Source organism: Hirundo rustica, chromosome 1 (assembly GCF_015227805.2).
Source record: "Hirundo rustica isolate bHirRus1 chromosome 1, bHirRus1.pri.v3, whole genome shotgun sequence".
NCBI classification, from domain to species: Eukaryota; Metazoa; Chordata; class Aves; order Passeriformes; family Hirundinidae; genus Hirundo; species Hirundo rustica.
Window position 1 is genome coordinate 114,619,096 of NC_053450.1, and position 22,377 is coordinate 114,641,472.

Here is a 22,377-nt window from a genome sequence, read left to right on the forward strand (position 1 = left end):
TTTTACCAAGTTCATCTTCCCCCTTCCTTGGAGGAAAGGTGGAGGGGAAACGAGAGGGAATTGCTACATTAGCTGCTATTTAAACCAGAATCTCTCGCATCTTCTGATTGCATCTCTTCTCCCTTGTAATTTTTTTCCTCCCGCCCACATTACTTGTCAATTCATTAGACTGAACTTCAGGTGACAGGGATTGCTTCCTCTTTGGTCTTACTTTAGCTTTTGTGTGGACATACACAGATCTGGTATTTATAAATCTTGTTTGCAAACTCTGCTTAATTTTCTTACAGGGTGACGGTTGGCTGTACGTGAATTCTCTCTGGAAGACCCATTGACAGGAGAGAGCAGTTGCCTCATAACTTAACCTGAAAGGCACTAAAATGATACAGTATGTAACTTCAGGATGTCCTTGGATAGGTCCTGTTCCCAGAAGATCCCCACGGGAAGCTACGTACTGTGAACGATGCATCTCAAAACAACCACAAGCTCGAGTTTATTCAGGAGCCATTTTGTGTGTGCAGATCCACAGACACACAGGCACACATCCCCAAGTACCCACGGTGTGCATGTGTTGTGTGTGTTATTTACACTACATGTAAACAGTACCAACACCAATAGCAACTCAAAGACCTTTTCCTCCAAGTGTTAGGGCACAGAACCTTGGCTGGACTCGGCCGGGGTTCCCTGAATTGTGTGCTTGCAGGATCAGGCCCTATGCTAGTATTTAAGAAAATACTTTTTTATTAGTACTGGTTAAGGTTTTTCTATTTTTCACTTTTGCCAAAAATGTTTTGCACTTAAAACGTGACGTGTCTCTTAATGGCAGTCGTTCTGTCTGAATAGTCACCGAGTAACTCACCTTGACATAAGAATGATCCACTGGCTGTGCTCGCTCTGGGTTGCTGAGTTCAGTGCGTGTTTCCTGTCACTGACAAGTGTGAATTTCCTGCCACCCTATAAGAAGTAGCAATACCTTCTCCAGAATGTTGTTCTTCACACTAACCCCTTGTGCCCTCGCTGCTTTGTCTGTTCATGTGCCAGCTGTTCAGTCTATTTCTGGTCACCACCCCTGAGCCAGCTGCTCTGGGAACTTTGATCTTGCTGTGTAATGTTCTCTGGATGCTCTCATGCCAACACTTCTGGCCTACATGTTCCACTAAATGTAGTTGCTTCTGATAAAACATTTGGATGATTAGAGATAATATAACCAGCCTTCCCAGATAAATGATTCCGTGATGTAAAAGTAAAAATTTAGTAAATTATTCCACTGACACAATAACTTTATGAATGAAACAAATGAAATGGGATACAATTTGTTTTGTAGTGTTAAAGAAAAAATTTAAAAATCCTGTCACTTGATCTTGCTTTGTAAGGTACCCATTGTGACACTGACAAAGTGGATTCTAGAAGTGTGTTATGGCTTTGTCGTTTTTTAGTTTGTACTTGTTGGAAGTGAAGATGTTTTTGAGAGGTGGCAGCAAAAGGCACATGTACAATGTGCTCAGTGCTTCTTTCCACAGTGCCCCGTAATGAAACCACTGTATTTCTAACACACAGCAGCATGGATGTCTGCTTTGTTCACACACTGACTTAGGCTTGGTAGATACTACACAAAGATACCGGGATCAAACCACTGCTCACCTCTGTCCTTGTGTGTCCTGCACTTTTTCAGTAGATGTTAAAATCTCTTGAGCAGCTCAGAAGGCTGAGCGGAGGAGGTGTGTTCACAAGGAAACATTCCATTAATTGTTCCTTTGGATTTGAACTTCAGTTCTCTAATGAAGGTGTGGCTACTTTTTCCTCCAAAAGGCTATTTAGTCTTCTTGTCTGTCCTCTTCTTTCTTTTTTTTTTTTTTTTTTTTCCACATTAGAAAGATTCATGTTCTAAATGATTTAAATCCTATTTTTTAAGAAAGTGGATTGTATGAGCTTGGTTTTCTAACTGATACTTTTTTTTTTTAAAAGAAAAGAAACCCCTTATTTTTTAGGAATAGTTGATGTAATAGTTTTCTGTAACAAAACCAAAATTATGCTGTAGCAGTAATCACTGAACTGCTACTAAGTATCATCAGGAACACTTGTACTTTATCACCTGCAAGAATTCACTTTATAATGGATCCACTCTTGTTCTAGAGATCAGTCTGATAAGTACCTAAAAGTATTCCTACAGTTTGTAGTATCATCACAAAGAACAACGCAAAAAGCAAGAGTTAAACCCATGGAACATAGTCCCAGAACTCACACACCAAAGAACAAGACACATACTCACTAAATTGCCATTGCAAACCTCTGTGTCAGGCATGCAGGCCTGGGCCCCTGAAAGAGTAGACCTCTTTCAGCTGGGCTGGTGTGACTGTCAAGGCTACAGATATGTTGTAGCTGTTCTTTTAAGGAGAAATTTGAATAATTTTCTGCTTGTAATTTATTGAAGATTTTCTCTGTCTGCATGGTTGGTTGTTTCTGCATGCCGAGGACATTCCACTTGTGCTCTGATCAACGTTTTTGTTCCCTTCTGATGCTATGAAGAATCCCCTGATGCCATTACCACAGGTTCTTTCCCAAATTAACTTGGGAGACACAAACATAAAAACTCTTTTCAGAAAAGATCCCATCAGTGAGAGATCCCAGAACAAGATTCACAAATGTAATTTCCTTTTTCTGATAGTATGTGTTCAGTATATTTTGCAGGACTGAAGAGTAAATATACATAAGCCTTATTCTGTAGGTCGTTCCAATAGCTGTCTTGGAATTGCAAGTAAATACTTTCCTTTTCAAGTAGCCAATGTACACTGAATTGTAATGTAAAAACTTCCATGTACTTCAATTTTTATTTTTCTTTTTCTTTTTTTTTTTTTTTTTTTTGTGCACACTTGTAGAAAGCCTATGCAACCTTTTTCTTTCTTAAATTAGAAAAGTTCAGAAAGAAAATTTATACCTTTATCATTTAAAAGATGCTCTGGCAGTCTCTTCTGATTTGCCTTCCTTTCATAATTTGTGAATTTAAAATGAGAATGCTCATGAATAAAAGATTTGTTTCATTTAGCAGTGGGATGCCCTTTCTCTTTCCATGGAAGCTTTAGTTCAGTGGTGTCAGTCACTGACTGTCAGGAGCTGTGTACGACACCCAAGCATGGTTCCCATGGAAGTGATTTGCCAGGTTGATCCAGGTTTGGTGTGGGGCTTTGCCGCCCTGCTTGTTCTCCCAGACACTCTGGAGGTAAGTTTTTTGCTTACACTGGATAGCTCTACCTAGGGAAAACAGGGCTGGGCAGCAAAAACAGCTTTAGGAAAGGCTGGGGAACATTTGCTTCATTTTGGCAAGTAAAAAGGAAATAGGTAAAGGTGCTTGCTTCTGAAAATCCTGTTTCATTTAATCTTTATCACCAACAGAGATTCTTGATTAGAACCTCTTAAAACACAACTCTATGTTATTGCAGCATTGGAGACTTGCATGAGGAGGAAGAATACTCTTGGAAAAATCACACAGATTGTGGTCAGAATTTTTCAAGTGTTAGATAATGCCCTTCTGGTTTTCTTTAAACATTCATCCACAGTGCTGGAAACAATCTTGCTGGAACACTTTGTTTTTATGCAAAACGGAAAACAACACTGCCTGTAAATATGGCAGGAAACTCTACCCAGTCCTGTTCCTTGCCTTCCGTGGCATTACTTCAAAGCCCCATCTTTGAGCAGTTTATCCTCTTGGGTTAAAGATGTTAGGGCATTTCAGGCACAGCCAAATATGGTTTTTTTTTGTTTTTACTCATGATGAGACTGGTACGTACCAAGGGCTCTGTCAAAGCATTCAGCTGCTTTTTAAAGAGTAAACCTATCAAGATATTTAATTAATCACTTTTCAACTTGTTATGAAATTACTTCTGCAAGCCAAAATATTTCTTTCTGGGATTACCAACAGCATTGTCTGCCTCACTGCTCACAGCAGTAATGATGAAGAGATATAGAACCTATGCACTGTTGAGTTCTAGACACTTGCAGCTTTAGTTCCTTCGCAACTGCTGACCTGAGCCTGGGTCATGTGTCTTTTGTGTGGGGTATTTTTTTGTTTGGTTGTTTTTGGGTTTTTTGTTTTGTTTTGGGTTTTTTTTACTGTTTTGTGGCAATTATGCTTCAAAATTTGACTTATAACAACAAAAGGAAAAAGGATGGCTGGAGCTAAGGAAATAAACTAGTCTGGGAGATGTGTGTGATGAAGAAGGAAGATGCTGATAGTCTTTGCTGGTAGAAGCACTGTTCAGTTCTCCCAAAGAGGAGGCAGGAGTTAGTTTAGCTGTTTGATTCCAGGATCCAGCTGTAAACATAGATAGTGTGCAGGTTCCTGAGGAACCGAGGAAGGTGAGACAGTGCCAATTCTTTGTAACGTTCCTTTTTCTAACTGGGTATCTCACTGACTCCCAACTTTTTATTCCATTTTAACTGCAGAACACTGGCAGAATCCTTGAAGTCATGTTAGATTAAAAAAAACCTCAGGTAAGTAGTAGGAAACTTTAGGCCCAGGCTGGCTGGGATCCCTGCAGTTGGCTTATTTTTATTTTACATGCCTCAGATTCACTTGTCTCTGCTGTTAAAGAGAACACTGTCACCTAAGGCTGAAGACAGTCTGTCCAACTGTAAAGGTACCTGAAGAGAGGATGGCAATCTTGTATTTCTTTTTTTAGAACAAGGCTGAGTTAGTTCCAAGCCACAGACTGACTGGCAGCCTGTGTCCTGCTGCCTTTTCAGATGTTCTTCCAAATCCCTGATTTCTTACCCATGGTCAGGATGCAGCTTGGCTTGGAAGCAGCACGACACTAGAAACTGTGCATCACATAATCAATCAGCCCTTCTGCTGGTGGGTGAGCAGCTGCAGCAGCTTGAGGAGCTCCAGATGCTGGAAGGAGTTGCTGCAAAGTGTGGTTGGGAAGGAAGGCTGCTCTTCCCTGGAACTATGACAGCCACCTTCATTTCATCACAGTAGAGGCCCTAGATTTGGCTTAGTTTAAGCTTGAGGGATGTTAAGAAGATGATGTGGCTTCATTATAGTAGCTTGGTGAAGGCAGGAGAATTACAATATGGAATTCTAATGTCTTAATTTATGACTAGGACTATAAGCAACATGTTGTCAAGTTAATCACAACAAAACTGACACAAGAGCCTTAACACAAAACTTGAATTAACTTTATTTTCCCCTACAGTTGACAACTGGTCTGCATTGAGCTTTAAAGCAACAAAATAAAATGAAATCTCGAAACGACAGGGGCCAGAAATCCAGATTTAATTACCTTTGTGAAAATGTTGCAGCTGTAGTATTGGTCTGTATAAACCACTGGAGTCAAAAATGAGTTCATAAATCAAAAAAATATTCTACACCTTGGGAAAGAAGTCTGCAGTAACATTCTCACAGAACACTGTAAATTTACATTTTCTTCATGAAAGGTACATACTATTCTGCATTTTACATCAAGTTATTGATGCAAGTTTTGTTTCTATAAAAAGTTACAACCTGTGGCAGGAAAACAAACTGCAAAAAAACCCTTTCATTTTAATTAAAGAAAAATTTCAAGTCTGTATAAAGTTTCCTTATAGCTGGAAAGTGAACACGTTCAGTCTCCATTTATATTTTAGTGCATTTAATCTGACAGTTTTCACCACTTAAAAAAAAACCAAACCGAAACCAGTATAAAAGACAGACAAAGCAAATAGCACTAGAGCAGGAATTTCCTCAATTGATTTAAGCACTCTAAGTAAAAATGCAGAGAAACACATTTCCAGAAAACCTTTCATCCTTGCCAGAAAGGCAGTGAGGGCTGAGGAGGTTTGCAAATCTTCTACCTCTGATAGCCACAGAACAGGGGTTTTGTATCCTTGTCAACCTTCTTTTCCTCAATAACCAGGCCATACTTGTTTTACCAATGTAAACATTCACCTAAAATAGTTTAATTTCTGTTCCGAAGCACCAGCAGCTCCATGGTGCTCGGCTGTATGTTGTTATAGCATTCATTACTGTCGTTTCAGATCTTTCAGGAGGTTACAAATTTAGCCCTTGTATCTACAGTGTGCAAGATTTGCCTTGTCTACCTTGTGAAATGACAGCGTAAGGCAGCAATACTGCAATCCCATGTTGAACAAAAGCAGCTTGTCCAATTAATCTGTCCTGTCACCTCTTGTGAAAACTGCAGCTTTGCTTCTTACACTCCAGCTCAAAACCAGCCTGCAGCAAGAGTAAAAGGACATTGAAAGAAACCACTGAAAAATAATCATGGGAGTAACTTGTTTTGAAAGCTGAATTTGAGAGGGCTCTGCCACCTCTTTCTTGTTGAAAAAGTCATTTTCAGATGTCACCATTCCAGTTTTCATACTGCTGCTATTCAGCTGAACAGTGTTCTCCAGAAAAGATTGACAAGTTAACATCCACATTAATGCATGTGCCAAGGACCAAATTACAGGGTTCTTTGGTAAAGTCAGTCCAAATTTTCAACAGATTTGAAGGATAATATGTACCAATAAAAAAAATGCTGCTAGACTTGGATAGCAGCTCTGTCTTGCTTCACATTACAAATCTAAAACAGCTGTTCTCAATAAGCCAATATTTTTAATCAGACATTGCCTGAAAATTTTGTACAATAATCTGGACCAATGATGGTTCTGTACCCTCATGTTGCTGTGAAACATGATTTGAGCTAAAGGCAAAGACTGGTTATCTCAAGGACAACTGCTTCGTATTAGCAATCAGAACAGTGTGTTTAAACTGTCTTCCTGTTGGGTCTCTTGCCTTTCTTTAAAATTAGTTTATTCTTAATGTAGCCACGCTTCCTTTTGGAGGTCTAAAAAGAAAAACAGAATAACAGGTATTAGTTAATGATTTAGTCTTGACCGCGGTTTAATGATGTGCATTCAATGCCTGAGCTTTAGATCAGTTTTAAAGAGCTTAAATGCTAAACCCTTGACTAGGCATTATCCAGTTATTATTTTTAATGTTGGGATTGTTAATTCCTGCCCAACAGCTCCTTTTGCACAAGATGTGCTTTTGTAACCCTGTCCACCAGTTCTGTAGAATTCTTTTCAAAGCATGTGCTGAGGCAGAATTAATAATTAACCAACATGATAAGACTCTAATATGGCTGAAGAGCACAACTAACAAGTGTCAGTTTTGTTTGGAAATACCTTCTTGCATCTTTTGCACTACTTGATTCTCTTAAAAGTTAGGTAGAAGTATTTGCTCAAAGCAGCATTTTTCAAAAGAAAAACTGAATAATCCCATTTTAGGCTTCTGAACTCTGCTGTTGGTTTGTAGGTTGCTTTGTTAGCGCTTCCTGCACATTTCTTTATCAGCTTTTTTTTTTTTTTTTTTAACGACAGTAATGGGGGGAACATTAATGTCGGTAAAATTAACTTCAGATTTGTGTAGTTTCTGGCAGGTAGAACTGTACATTCAACACACCTGCCAGGAGGCAGCACCCACCCTTGCTACACTTTGCTGTGCTTACCAGCAGGCTCTATTATGATTTAAAAAAATTGCATTTAATTAACATGACACCAACAACATGGTTATAATAAAGTGAGATAGATACAAACTCGTATGTAATATTCAGACATGTATCTCTAAGCTTGAGCAATGTCATTCCTAACATGATAGGAGATGGACTGAATTTCCAGTAAGGAGGCTGGAAACTACTGAAAAACTGTGGCTACTGAGGAGCCCCCAGAATGTACTTTAAAAATCCTGCTTTGGACACCTGCCCCATGTTCTCCACTGGTTCTCTGATTTCTTAATGGCAAGTAGAGCTGTACTGCAGCAGTAAGTGATGGGTCAGAAACTGCCTCAAGTTCTAAACAGAGAATCTACATATCCAAGGCTCAAGTGGGGTCAGTGCATCTATCATACATAGATAAATACAGCCTTGCTTGTTATTTAAGGTCAAAAGTTACAGTGTTAAGTGTATGACAGGCACAATAAAGCTTATAATTTCAAGATGTGTCTAGCTTCAGTGGCAACTCCTAAATGCCTTACTTTAAGTACCTCCCATCAAATCAAAGAAATAAGCATCTTTACATTCAACATTCTCTGCTTGCAGAGAAGGTTCTCTACTTCTATTTCCATGACACAGTGTAAGTCTACTGCCTACACTAGTTTGTTAGACAGGATTCTGGACTTTCTTTTGCAACATCTATTTGAATATATAGAAAACAGATGTTGTGAAGGAGAGGGCTGCTAAGAGTCTCCCCAGCTCCCCTGGGAACAGGCCTTCCTTCACAGGCTGAAGGAGGGCAGCGCAACAAACACTTTAAAACTGTGAAGAAGACTTCAAGCAGTAAGCAGACAGACACTAAAGTTCCATCACCAAAAGTTTCATATTTAATTTATTTAATACAAAATTGCCATTTGTAAACTTCTAGGCATCACTACTTTCAAACAAAGTCAGAAAGCAACTTTCACATTTACTTAGTGAGCCATAGTTACTGAAACATGAATTGATGTACTTTAGAGATTATACTCCAGTTACATGAAGACTTAAGAGTTTTGACAGCCAGTGACACACTCTTTGTTCAGTTAGCATTCTGCCTATTAAAAAAAAAAAAAATAAAAAATTCTAGCCTTGTGTCTTCACATGCTTTTAAGTTAAGGAGACAGTAAATTAACAATTATTGCCAGCAGGCAGGTCTGATGTTGGACACTAACATGAACAGTATCCATAACATTCTGGCTAATGGAAATATATAATTCACCAGCTATGTGATTCACTGTTAAAAATAAACTCCTGACCCCTTTCAGCTACTTCACTGGGAACCCACCTTCTTTGACAAATACTTCTGTTTCGGTACAATGTTGGTTACTCTAGGTTTATGATCCAGTGTCTCTCTGTTGTCTAGCTGTTTGACCTTGTATATTCTAACAAGCCAGTGCTCTGAGGTAAAGGCTTCCTCCAGATGTTTAAATTTAATGTCTTTGTTGCCTATCTCCGCATTGCGTGTACGGTCGAATCCTGGAGGTGTCCGAAAATCCAGCTATAAAAATTAAAATTGCGTGTTAGTTTGAGACAAAACCCAGGACACCAATCACTGCAAACCATGAAACTTCATAAGGGAATGCCTTCAGCTGGCCTGAGTCAAAGGGCAACACTTCTCTTGCACTGGTTACTACTACACAGAAAAACCTTTGAGATCCTAAGGGACAAATGCATTCTTACTCCTACAGCTGTCACAGGAGACAGTACCTTATGTCTCAACAAAACTACGCTGTCCGCATTCAGGGATGAAACAAGTCAAAGAACAGTCTGAGGTGCAGCAGCCTGCGGTGCTTTTTTCAGCAGATCTGCTGCCTTTGTGCTCTTTCCTATACTGCAATAATTTGCACTTCCATAGTTTTCCATATAATCCAGAGGTAGTTCACAATTATCAGTTAAATTTGGCCCCGCTGCGTTACAAGTAAAATACGCTGAAAAAAGGGTTCTTATACATCAGAAGGAAGGGCCCCTGGTGGGGGCAACGAGGGAAGAAAAGGGAAAAATCCAAACAGGTTTAGGTCCATCTGTGTTTGATGCTCCCAAAGGGGAGTGACAACTGCTGCCCTTACTATACAGTGCAGTGTTGTTTTATGCACTGATGTGACTTGGATGGAAATCTTGTTGTTTCTGACAGACATTAAACAGTCAATAGTTCCACTTCTGTGTTGCTATTACAACAAACACATCTAAAGCTCTCCACAATGTCACAGTTGATGCTTTACTGAGCACACAGCACAGTGCAATCAAGATACTCATCTGGGGCCATGTGAAGGACACCAAAAAAATGAAGTACAAGTGTGGGTTAACAGCAGAAATGCTTTTTGCTAAAGGTTATAAACAGCAGACCATGACTGGATGTGTTTCAATTTGTAAAGTTCACTTTTACTGCAGATTCTGCTACTACAAGCAATGCTTAATTTAAAAGATAGAAAATACATCAAAATAATATTTGTTTTCTCACACTTCAGTTAACATTCAGAAGAAGCACTAACCTGCATCTCTCCAAATCTGTAATAGGACATTTTATACATGAGGCAGTTCAGCAAAGTTGGAGAGCCTGCCTTGTCTACCCGGAATTCTCCCTGAGGGGTAAAGTAATCACTTTCCTTTAAAAAGAAAAGAAGATACAAAGAGTCAATGCAAACGAAAATCTTAAGGGAATTTCTCATTCCTTTCCCCACATAAAGACCCCTAAGAATCTCAATTAGCTATTACAGTTTAAAAGCTGATTTAAGGTAACCTTAAAATGAAAGAGATAGTGCTCATTAAAGGTGAAATAGTTGCAAACCACCTGCTTGTAACCCAGACCCAAACGGACCAACTTTCCTAAATCTGTATTTTCATGCTGTTAAAAAGTTTTGTCACATCACTGTAAGTGGTTCTGGAAAAGTTACCTTAAACTGTAAAATTTAGTTGGGCATCTCTTCTTCAGAAAGGTGACAAACACTGTATTGTTAATATGTGAGATCTGCAGGGTCACTATAAACTTCATATATTCTCTGTGTTTAAACAAAAAATTTCTGCCATTTTCATCTCAACTACAAGATGAAAGTACGCACACGGGCTATCCCCTGAAGCCTGTGCTCAATATCTAGGAGTTTCTGTTAGGCTTAAGAAAATGTTACTACAGACTTCTGCAATCTCAGAGGTGTTTGAACAGCTTAAACTCTACATGAGTCAATATTAACACTTTCTCTTGTCTCCTACTATTACAGAGTTTGAAGAAATTTGTAATGCTGTTTAAACAGTCTGAACGCTCCTACTTTTTTCAAGCACGTGACTGATGCACAGAGAGACATACAGACAAGAATTACTGAAAAAAATCCCACTTTTAGTATCATGCAAAAATGTGAAAAGCTTTTGAGGCTACTGACCTTTCAGAACCAAAAACATTGAAAGAAACTGGGCTACAGGCCACTGCACTCCTACTATTCTAGAAAAACAACCCCAGCACATGTTTCAAATAAAATGGCAATAAAATAAGATATTTCCCTCCACTGTAGTGACCACTCCCAGACAAGTGATAATGTAAATAAAAGTTTTTTAAAAAAACCCAGAAAGTAGAGGTTCCACTTACCCGTATATCTTTGGGATGTTCCCCCTCTGCTATTCTCACCATCCACAAGAACTTATTAATATCATCACCAGAGTAGCCAATCACACCACCAAAAATAATCAAAACATAATCCACATCCAGGCTCCTCATGATCTCATATGCTGCAGACTCATTTGATGACATTGCTTTTCCCACCTGTATCATTGCAAAAATATCTTAAACTTTTGCATAGCTGCCTATTGAACAATTCTACAGATGAATACAGGCAGACCAAAGCCCAGGAATCCTGTACCATGTGCTCTAGGATAGCCCTGCTTGAGCAGGGAGGTTGGACCAAGTGACCGACCCTCTGTGTTCCCTTCCAGCCTGTGGTTCTGTGATTCTCTCATACCTACCTGTCAACCAAAGCCAACATTTTCATTCCAGATAAAGAAAAACCCATTGTGAATATTGAGAAACTCAAAAGCCCATCCTAAACTTCTCTTTAAGAGGAGTGCTGCCTGTTGAAAGGAGTGTTTTGAATACGAAATGTAGCAACAAGAGTTTTCCTTTTGTGGAACCTACATATTTTTCAAGTCATAACTGTATTACCAAAAGCTTAAGTGTTGCAGAAAATACCTAATTACAAATTATTTTCTAAGCTTTAGACACAGCCCAAGGTGTACAAATTATTTGAAATCAACCACTGTGCAATGCACTAAGTAGCATACAGGCATCCTCGGCACTGAATTCAAGATAAATCAACACAGAGAAAATGTAGAATAAAACTTTTTAGAGCTGTATCCAGCACCTCTTGTATCCTGGTCACTTCCCACACTTAAAATAATTTGGTCAACAACTGGCATGCAGTTCAGCAGTTTCATTTGCTCTTGAAGCTCTTGTACTTAAGGAACAGCACGGTATTGCTGTAGTCTAAAGGAGTAACTAAAATATACATAATATTGCATCTGACTTGGTAACATTCAGCTAAGAATGTAATTAGAAAGCACTAAGCTTAGGCAGCAAGCTGTCAAAAGACCAAGAACCTCAGCTTCTTGGCCATTATCCTAATTAATGTGAGGTTATTTGCCAGATTTTCATCTCTGTGCAGGAGAAAATCATCTGGACACATCTCCAGGGCATGCCTTGTTTACAGCTCAAGTGCAGGTATTGGCCACAACACACATTTATTGCTTGTGTCCCCCTTTATGGAGTCTTCATTCCAAAATGGAACTTGACAATGCAGCAGTCATACTCAAGAGAATTCTTTACTGAAAGCCATTATTGCCAGTTGCTGCAATGTGTGTGGTTACTGTCCTTAGGCAACACAGATGACTTCCACATGATGCACCTTGTCCTGCAAGAAACTGAGTCTGGATGCAGTATCTGCATTTCTGTCTTGAAGCAGAGGGAGCCACAGAGACATCAGAGCTGAGTGTCCATTAAAACACACCAATGCTGTCAGGTCAACAACCAAATCAGAAGTGCCTCAGAGTACATGGCAATGCATGTTGACTGGTATTAGACTGATATTAACACCACCAGTACAATTTCTCAAGCTTGCTTCTAGCTGAATGTGAGTTTCCTGCCCTGTAGAAAGTGTGGATGTGTGATCCATCTTCCCCCAACGCACAGTTTTTGGGACTCTGCTCAAAGCACAGCTTTGTTAATTTGTTGGCTTTGTGCACTGCTTTTTGGCAGATCTGGTCCAACAGCTGTACTCACTACTGACACAAGACAGAAAGAACACATGAAACTATCCTAACTAGCCTAATTTCTTGAGCCCTTCCTCCATTCTGCCCTGGGAAGAAATGTGATTGATGATGAGTCGCTGCACAGCACAAGTTGCCCAAGGTAACCGCAGGCAATGCTAACACCCTGCCTTAACCACATGTACAAGGCTTAAACTTACTCTTCAGAAGTGAAGGAAGTTAAAGGTGCAGACATTTTGTCTATCTACAAATTTGAGAAGACTGAACTGCTACAGAAGTCTGCTACACTCCACAGCTAGTCATAAATAATCACTTCCTGTAATTTCCCAGATGTACGGAAGTTTGTCAAGTCACGTGGTCAAGTTTTCACATGTCATTCAAAAACCCACTCAGCAGTGACACTTCTGAAATGCAAGGATCCTTGTTTTGATAAGCCAGTAATGCAGTGGTTCTGGCTGTTACAGCATTAATCCCAAGGCGAATGGATTTTGTCTCCTCCCCCCAAAGAAATGAAGAGAAACTGAAGGGAAAATGAAGTTTTGGAAGCTTCAAGTAAACAAAATGAAAACTCTGAAGCAAAATTGATCCCTAGACTTGAGTTTTAACAAATGAAAAAAGGATGTTCGTTCCTTCCATGTTTGTGTTTCTCACTCTATGCAATTTCCCCTTAATATCAATCACCCTAAGAGACATCTGCAACTTCATACTGGACTGCAGTGTAAACGTTTTGGTGTTTCTGCTCCACAGAAAACTGGCACCCTTACCAAGGCGATGTGGCTGTTGTTCCAAGTGTTGTTATCAACCAGGGTTGTCCGGTTGGCCATTCCTGCTATCTGATACCCATAATCCCACCACGACATCACTCTGGCGTGCTCGTCTGTGTTCTGTCTGAGCCAGTAATAGGCTTCTCTGAAGTCATCCAGGATATTCCGAGTGCTGGAAAACAGTTCATTTCATCTGCATCTGTACAAATCCTACCAACAAATTAACTGCACCATGATAAGTCTGGGTTCACCAATAAGGGTTTTCTTATGAGTACAGCTCCCTTTGAGGGGTTTTGTCACCAGCAGTCAGAAGTTTGAACACTCTGACAGCTGAATGTCCAGAAGATGAACTGCTTTTGAGGACAACTGCTTTTGATGACATGACTAAGAGCATTTCCAGTCAAATATAAATTCTTAAACAAGTTTTCCCAGTTGACTTCAAGGCTTTTTTTAAATCATCATTTTTTATTGGCTTTGGGTAGGATTATTTTTTATATATTTCATTAAATATTTCAGAAAATTTTGTATCTTTTTGAAAATTAGAGTAGTAATAATTTTTTATTCAGGTCACAATTCCTTCATATAATAAGGAGTGACTTAAAGGTGGCAAAGCAGATTGCTAATGCAATGGCAGTAAAAAAGGCTTTTGCCCTTTAATCGCTTCAGACTGTAGACCTTACTTACCCATCATGGTTATAGGAGGCAAGAACCACGCTGGGGCTGGAGTATGCATTGCTGGTTACCCAGGTACAGTGAACAGCAAACATCATCAACAACATCAGCATCAACATAGTCACAATGTTTTTGATATTGGGACCCAGCCCTTCTTCTGTTTTTTCCTGCTCAGACACATGTTTTCTCACTTTGCCTGCCTAAACAAACACAAGTGTATTTGTTACAGCAACTTCTATCATCCTTGATATTGTAATCCAAGTTTTCTAACTCTTGCTTCCTCCCCTCACCTTATCATACAGATTGCCAGGGTTCCTTTTGTCATCCTCATCACTACTGTCTTCTATTGGTGGATTTTCCCTCTTCATATCATCACCCAAATAACGCTCAAAGACATTGGAGAAAGCAATTGCTGACAGCATACAGACCACTGGAGTCAAAGTGAGCATCAGGCGAACCATCACTCCAGCAAAGTAAACAGCGCTGATTGCATACAGAGCAACTGCAAGGAAACACATCTAATGGTGACACGTAGAAAACAATACTCACTCTGACTGCACACGTACATGCTCTCCATAAAACTACTTCTGGAAGTGGGTTGAGCATCTGTGTGTATAAAGGCTGGAGTGTGCATCTTGCATTTCACGGCTTTTTAATTTACAGACATACAGCTGAATTAACGTTTATCCCTCTGAAGCCTCAAACCCTTCCTGAGATTCATCTTGACAACTGTTAACAATAACACAACCCCATTTTCAATATTCATTAGTAATGGGTCAGAAGGTACATGATTAGTGGAATTTAATATTACACACCAACAATACTACTGCAATAATAGATAACTTCATTTGATTAAAAACATCAAACAGCTCTAGACCAAACATGCTATTAGAACTGAAAAAGCAAAAGGAAGTGTTACAATTTCATGTAAATATTAAATTTTGATTTAAGTTAGAGGTATCTGTGGACAAATTGGGGGCTTGTCTACATTATAATTCTATACCGATGAATAACATGATATTATGAGCCCTATTCTGAAGGAAGTATTTCTGAGCAGTATTACCTCCACTTTGTCTTCCACAGAACATAAACCAAGATTTTCAGAATACTACAAAACATTAAGAACACATTTATTGGAAAGAAAAAAAGAACCCAAACAATCCTGTTTACACTGACTGGGAATATCCAATAGTGGTTTCCTTGTGGTAGACTCCTTGTTTGCTACAGTTTAACAATTTCCTAGTGTGAAAGATTTGCTACAGAGACACTGATTTACCAGATTACATCATGTAAATATTTTCTACATTGTGGTGACGCAGTATGGCTCTCCATCCTCACTCACAGGTCTCTTTATGCTGTGTTAAATGGAAGATGCAGCCTCCAGTAGGAGGCTGAAAGCAAGTTGCCCAGCACTGGTCTTGACAAACGTTCATTTTAAGGCACACAGCCACAGCACAGATTACCTCAGAGTAAACATTCCTACTGCCCACACGTCTTAGGGAGCCTAAGAGGCAGCTGTATTAGCCTGGAGCCTCATCCTTGTGAAAGTCCAAGACTTGAGTGATCTTCACTCCTCCATACGGGTTACAACTGTTTACAAGCCTCATTCAAAATCAGAAGCTGGCTTTCACAATACAGCTTTGAACAAAAAAAGTTGTCACTGACATAGGAAGACCTCACACTTTCATTTTGGCTCGTGCCTTATCTAGTACTTTTTCCAAAGCAAGTGATCCTGTTCACTAAAATAGCAGAAAACCTGAAAAGCAAAGGCATTTTGAACCATTTGTGATGGGATGAGTGCCAGAGAGCCAGAGTAGGGACCTTGTCTTTTCACTGAGCTGTTCTCCTGGCTGACCTGCACTGTGGAACCGTATCCCGCCAGAACATGCAACTCCAGCTGCAGAACTGAACACAACAAATGCCTGCATCCCAGCTCCTGGGACTACACTCCATCACCATTTCAGCAACCTCTGTACTTTTATACAGTTTTAAAGACTGCTGGGTGCAGGCAACTCTTAATAATCACCTTTAAATACATCACTTTTAAACCATATTTTAGAACAAGCCACATATCAGCTTTGAGCGAACAAAACCAAAGTAAAATCAAGTTGATGGTAAACTTTTTCAAAATAATTTAAAAATATTTTCTCTTACCAAAGACTCTTTCATCATTGATGTTTTTGATACAGAACCACAGCCCTGCTGGGAAAGTACACACGAGAATATGCAGATCAAAAAAGAAGGAAACCCATGTTGTAGGCTGATGCTCAGACACAGAGGCAATGATCGGGATGTGAATTTTCGCATACCTTTTTTAAAAAAAATTCAGTTCAAATTATTTTGAAAGGATAAAATTATTAAAACTTGTAAACATTAGGAATTCTGAAATTAATCTCAAAGGAAGCATTTCAATTTTAAATGGCAAGTGCCCTAATCACCAGAAATCTGATGAAACGCTTATACCAAAGAAGTCCCAGGCCTTGTATCTAGGAAGCATTTGGTGTGTAATTATTTAAAACAACAATTATTTCCATACTAATTAAGACAATGAAAATCATGGATGTTTCACTTGTTTACGGCTAAATATGAAACCAAATTCACAAAATGAAAGCACACAGCTATGGAAATACCATTACTACATTTTTGAAGAAAATCATCAATGCCAGTAAATCTCCTAAATTTTCAACATTGTATATCAAAACCTCTACACAGAATATCTTCACTTTCTTAGTAAAGAAAGTTACAGTATTAAGTACCAGATCAGTTTCTGGTGCACCCACATTCTTTCAGAAGCTGAAAAAAATTCAGGCCTTGTCTACACTTGGAAACACGTCATCTAAACAACATGTCAAACACTCAGTGCAGACAAGGACAAAACTCTGCTCTGTATTACAGACAACTATACATATGGACCTAATCTAGGGTGCTACCATGATTGAATGGTGAGGTATCAAACACATGTCCTTTTCTTCACTGAGATCTAATTCTCATTCAAAACTGTACTGTGTGTTTTAACACAATATGTTTTTCTAATGTAGACAAGCCCTCAAAAGTTTAATGCTTTGTGTACATATACATATATATAGACAGGCAAAGAACAACATCTATATATTCATCACGTAAATCTGAGGCTCCTTTACTGACATCTGTTGTACTACATTTTGGAGCCTGAAAAAAAGTCTGAACTGCACAAAGTTTAAAGTTCTTCTATCTTTGCTTTAAATCTTAAAAATCTACCAACTGAATTTCACTTTAAAATATTTATCTGAGAAAAATACTGTCCATTTTATTCCTTTTCTCTGTGCTGACTAAAGAATCCAACAATGTATTTTCAAAGGTAAGCTAAAATGAAATATTAACAAGATTTTTACCTGTGAAAACACACATTAATAAAAAAACCATTCAGAGTAAACATTTGTATATACAAAACAGATGTATGAACATAATATAGAGGCAACATGCAAGATCATATGTGCAACGTATTTGTGATTTTGTGCAATGTTGCACAATGAAAACAGTCTAAGGCTCTTAGTAATTTTTTAATGTGTACTCAAGTGGTGGCACAGCTTTCAGTTGTTTTATGCTGACATACACACTAGAGTTTCATACAGAAAAAAACATATCACTGCATATTCAAAGACTTGCAAAGAAGCAAGAAACTTCATAGACAAATTAGTGAAATGATTGTAAAGATCATGAAACAGCTACTACAAATACTGTCTTTAGATAACTGATTCTCCTTGACTGAAATCCTACATGGATTTGGGGATGAGGAGAGTAAGTGATTATTAGTTTTCAGTAAAATGCTGCTGGAATCTAAATCTTATATCCTTACTTACCCAGTGTCCCACAATGAATAAAATCTACCACTCCAAGGAGCAATATAACCTGAAAAAGAGAAGGAGGAAGAAAAACCTTTTGGCTGCCTAGGTTTTTAAATGCAGTAATTTTTCTACTCCCTCAAGTTATAGCACAAACCTAAAGAAATTTTCATTGAACTTGTAATATATGTGAACCATACCTACTGCATTAGGCAGGCTATAAAATCTACCAACCATGAAGCAAGCTGGTTTTAGAACACACTTACAGGATCACACCGTACTGTTAAGTACAATCTGAGTATCGAGACACGCACACTTCTAAAAGTCAAAGCAACGCAATACTAACTATTTCTCAAATAATATGACAGATAGCAAACTATACTCTGTGAAGGAGTATGAGAAAAAGAAAACATAATTGATAAGAAAGTATTTAATTTTTCTGAAATGTCAGCAGGAAACTAGGAACACTCTATAGCCAAAACACAAACACTAAATGAAATGCTGGTTTCCTTTTATTTCTCTCCTGGTGATTCTACTTGTGGCATGGAGTATAAAAGCTGCTATTAAGACATGATGATAAGCTTTGCATACTATTTTATAAAACAAGGCTTTTAGATAAGTTGTGAATATGAAAAGAATGAAAAGCAACAGTATAATTATTAGATGCAAGATAAAATTATTAAAAGTTATTAGATGATTCTTTAATTTTTATTTCCACTTTCTTTGCAACTGCTTCTGCTCCCCCTGAAGACAGAAACACAAGGAGAAATAACAGAAGGTTAAATACTTTCATTACTACCCAAGTTTTTGTGCATGACTCAGTAAATCTTCCCTTTATCTTACATTCAAAATTAGTATAATCTGACTGAAGGGTTTAGTTTAGTATCTAATTGAGACGTTTAAATATTGTGGTTAATGTTCTAGTACAAGACATTTTTCCCTTCAGTCTTCAGATGAAAAGATTGCTCCCAATCCACTGTGTGCATGTGAAGGAACTGTCAGCACACAGGGAACTACTGGTTCTGATCTTCTCTGGATGTCAACAGCCTTCACCTGAGGGTGCTGGAAGACCTGGCCAACATGAGAGCTACCCACCATCTTCACCTGGGTGATAAGGGCGCCTGGGAACTGGCTACTGTTGCACACCTCCAGGCAAAGCAGAAGTTATATGTGGGAACCTACAGGGCAGTAACCTGAGCTGCTGAAAAGACCATGGAACACAGCCTCCTGAAATACATTGCTAAATGTTTTCCTCATTGCTCATTTATAGCTGAAGAAGAATGGACAGGACCAAATGAACCATTTGACTGGTTGAAAATTGGCTGTCCTGACAAGCTCGAGGTAGTACACAGTGGATCAGGGTCCAGCTGGTGGCTCACAGAAAGTAAAAATATCCTAGAGGCCAAAAGGAACTGTGCTAAATTGGAAAGAGTGGCTGTCATGCCTTGTGGCAGGCAGGACTTCAGTCCAAAAACTGAAGCTCATTCTTCCAGATGCAGCACCTGGGATAAAGGGTCCAGGTGTGGGCACCCTCTTCTGCAAGAGTATTACTAAGAAAATCGAGAGAGATCAGAGTGCTGTGAGGTAGTCAGGAGCCTGTCAGGAGTTAAGAGAACAAGGCTAGTTCCAGCCGATGAAGTAGGGATACTGATCAGTGAATTTCAGAAGATGAAATCAACACTTGCCAAGAACTGCAACAGAACACATTTTTGGCTGCATGCTGAGATTAGAAGCCAGTTTTAGTTTTCATATGCCAGTCTGAAAACTTTGCTAACTTATGCACGGAAAAGCAAATCAAACCACCACGTTTTAGAAGACTTTGAAACAAACAGAGGTTCTATGAATTCTTTTGGAGAAATGATATCGTAAGTAACAAAAATAAAACTGCTATTAAATAGTTCAAAACGTTGAAGCAACTACTTTAGGCGAAACCAAATGTTGATCATCTGGCTTACAAGCTGTAAAGGTAAATGAGTTTCACATTTATTTACCTGTGTATGTCAAATAGATGACACTCAGGAATACAGTACCAGCAGCTAGTGAGACGCCCAAGAAGAACAATGTCTGAAATTCTTGCTTTGTTAATCTGTCTCTCAGATACTGCAAAAACGCGTAAGCCTGCAGCAGTGCAAAAACACCTATGGAAAGAGGGAAGTTCTTGTTTAAATGCTCAAAAGCAGTACAGCTGTTTAAAGCAACCAGCTATCTGCCTAGACTGGAATTGGGAAAATAAACATAAGGTACACTCTAACATCTAGAAACTAGTATAATGTGACTTTATGACAAATAACCTTTAATACTTAACAGGGATGGCACTTTTTTGCAAAAACAGAAACTTCCAATGACAGAAAATATTCTAAAGGGGAGAATCACCTGAAAACCAGATTGCATTGATTATGGCAAGAATACAGGTTAACATACCTACATAGATGTGGTAAAAATTAAGAGACAGACTTCGGGTAGCACACAATGCTAATGCAGAAATATACACAAACTAAGCTACTGAATAAAACAGGGAAAATTAATGAAAGAAAAAAATCAAACCAAGTAAGTACTAAGTTAACTGAATTATATAAATTAGTGTTGAAACACCAGAATTCACTGGTGAAGCACCCGACACCCTAAAAAAGGCTGTTCAGAGTTTTACATTAAACCCAGAACTTGGACGAGGTATTTCAGTTCTTATCCATTTCATGGTATATAATCTGATCAATCCACTGATGAATACTTTCAAAAGTGAAAATTCAATGCTGGCTGGCAGAGGAATAAAATGAAATTAAAGTGTAAAGTCTTTCTTCAAATTAACAAAGAATTTGAGGAAAATAATGAAATTCACTAGTTCTGAACTCCTGGAGAAAGACAAAAAATCTATTCACTAAAAAAATGTAAAATTCTTCAGAATCCAAATATGGCTTGGTAATTCTTTTCTTTTTCCATTACATTCAGATTGTTGCAAGTCTCCATTTTGAAAGTATTTTTGTGTTAAATTTTAATGATGGTCCCATCACTGTCCCAAATACATTTTGATAAGTGACTAAATGTGAGAAAAAACCTGGGTAATCTAACAAACTAACTATATCACACAACAGTGCATGCAGTTAAACTCAGTGTTAAGAGAGGTTATTGCTGTCAAGAAATCAAGGTGTCTGACTGCCAAAAACTACTGGAATATCAACTTAAAGAAATTAAAAAAACCCAAACAAGATTGAAATCAGTTATTTAAGAATCACACTCCTGATTTGTAACTTAAGTAAACTGCATTTAGACTGCTTTGAAAAATTACAGAAGACTGTAAACTCTAAAACCAAATTGCTCAGTAAAACCTGTGTTACCAATAAGGAATGTTTCAACTGTGAAGGCAGCATCATATTGCAAACCTGCAGAGACTATCAATGTGTAAAGTAAATGCTTGTCAGAATGGTAATTGATCCAGTCTTATGGAAGCATTTTACCTCCATTATCTCACACAAAAAAAGGTGTGAAAAATAATGTAACAATTGGAAAGGAAGCTTCCCAACAGACACTAAATTGTAGCTCTTTCTTTAATAATTTGCTTTGTTAGACTGTGTTTTTTCTAATACAAGGAAACAAAGCTGCATGTGTTTGAGGTTTCCCTGTGTTAAGCAGGCTGTTGGACGCAAAGTTTCATTTTCTTACCTGCAGCTGCCATGTGTTCACTTGTTCTAATTGGCTGAAATCCCACAAAAGGTATCTGCATCGATAATATTAACCCCACAATGTAGAAAGTGCTATATGCTAGGAGAGGAAAATGGGAGGAGAGGGGAAGAGAAAGACAGCAACAAAATTAATACAAGTTTGAAAAAGCACTGGCTCCATCTTCAAAGAGAAGTCCATCTTCTCCCCTAATTTCACTAACAGCAAAACAGAACTGTACCATGTTCAGCCATCCTAATCACTTTTTTTCCTTCTTTGACTAGAATAAAGCTGTCTATAGCAACCAAGTTTAGTGGATATAGGAGAGTATTGCTCTTTCTAATTGCACTGTTTTTTCTCCTCCTAGGAAAATAAGCCATTTAATCTAAGATTCTCCAGCTTTAAAAAAGTTTTCTCTTCCTATCTTGTTTTTTAGAGTCATGGATGTGGAAAGAGCTCTCAAATAACAAGTGACATAGAAAGCTTTCTATATGAGGAGAAATTGAAGGGACCAGACCTCAAAAAAGCAAAACATTTAAGAGTCCACTATTTCTCTAGAAAATGCAAACAGGCACAATTGTTCTTTATTTAACACAAGAGCAGAGGGAATGCAAGAAACAGATCAGCAATACTATTAAAAACTAATATTAAGCATTTGTTTGATAGATCTGTATCAATTATGGGGATTTATAACACCCCAGAAAATAGAGGCCAAAAGCA

General features: G+C 38.4%; 2 protein-coding genes across 2 annotated transcripts in view; one reads left to right on the forward strand and one right to left on the reverse strand.

Moving 5' to 3' along the window:
- The window catches only part of OSBPL10 (oxysterol binding protein like 10), a 114,321-nt gene extending 111,284 nt beyond the window's left edge, over positions 1-3,037 (forward strand). Inside the window, exon 12 of the mRNA XM_040077556.2 lies at positions 288-3,037. Coding sequence (XP_039933490.1) covers positions 288-332 — 45 coding nt within the window. The 3' untranslated portion in view covers positions 333-3,037. The remainder of the gene's footprint in view (positions 1-287) is intronic.
- A 2,113-nt stretch (positions 3,038-5,150) lies between these two features.
- STT3B (STT3 oligosaccharyltransferase complex catalytic subunit B) overlaps positions 5,151-22,377 on the reverse strand; it is a 50,889-nt gene continuing 33,662 nt past the window's right edge. Inside the window, exons 6-16 of the mRNA XM_040060625.2 lie at positions 21,661-21,759; positions 19,995-20,141; positions 18,022-18,070; positions 16,337-16,491; positions 14,473-14,684; positions 14,195-14,382; positions 13,511-13,682; positions 11,077-11,250; positions 9,992-10,105; positions 8,788-9,000; positions 5,151-6,818 (exon numbers count right to left, since the gene is read on the reverse strand). Of these exons, the coding sequence (XP_039916559.1) occupies positions 6,738-6,818; positions 8,788-9,000; positions 9,992-10,105; positions 11,077-11,250; positions 13,511-13,682; positions 14,195-14,382; positions 14,473-14,684; positions 16,337-16,491; positions 18,022-18,070; positions 19,995-20,141; positions 21,661-21,759 (1,604 nt within the window). The 3' untranslated portion in view covers positions 5,151-6,737. The remainder of the gene's footprint in view (positions 6,819-8,787; positions 9,001-9,991; positions 10,106-11,076; positions 11,251-13,510; positions 13,683-14,194; positions 14,383-14,472; positions 14,685-16,336; positions 16,492-18,021; positions 18,071-19,994; positions 20,142-21,660; positions 21,760-22,377) is intronic.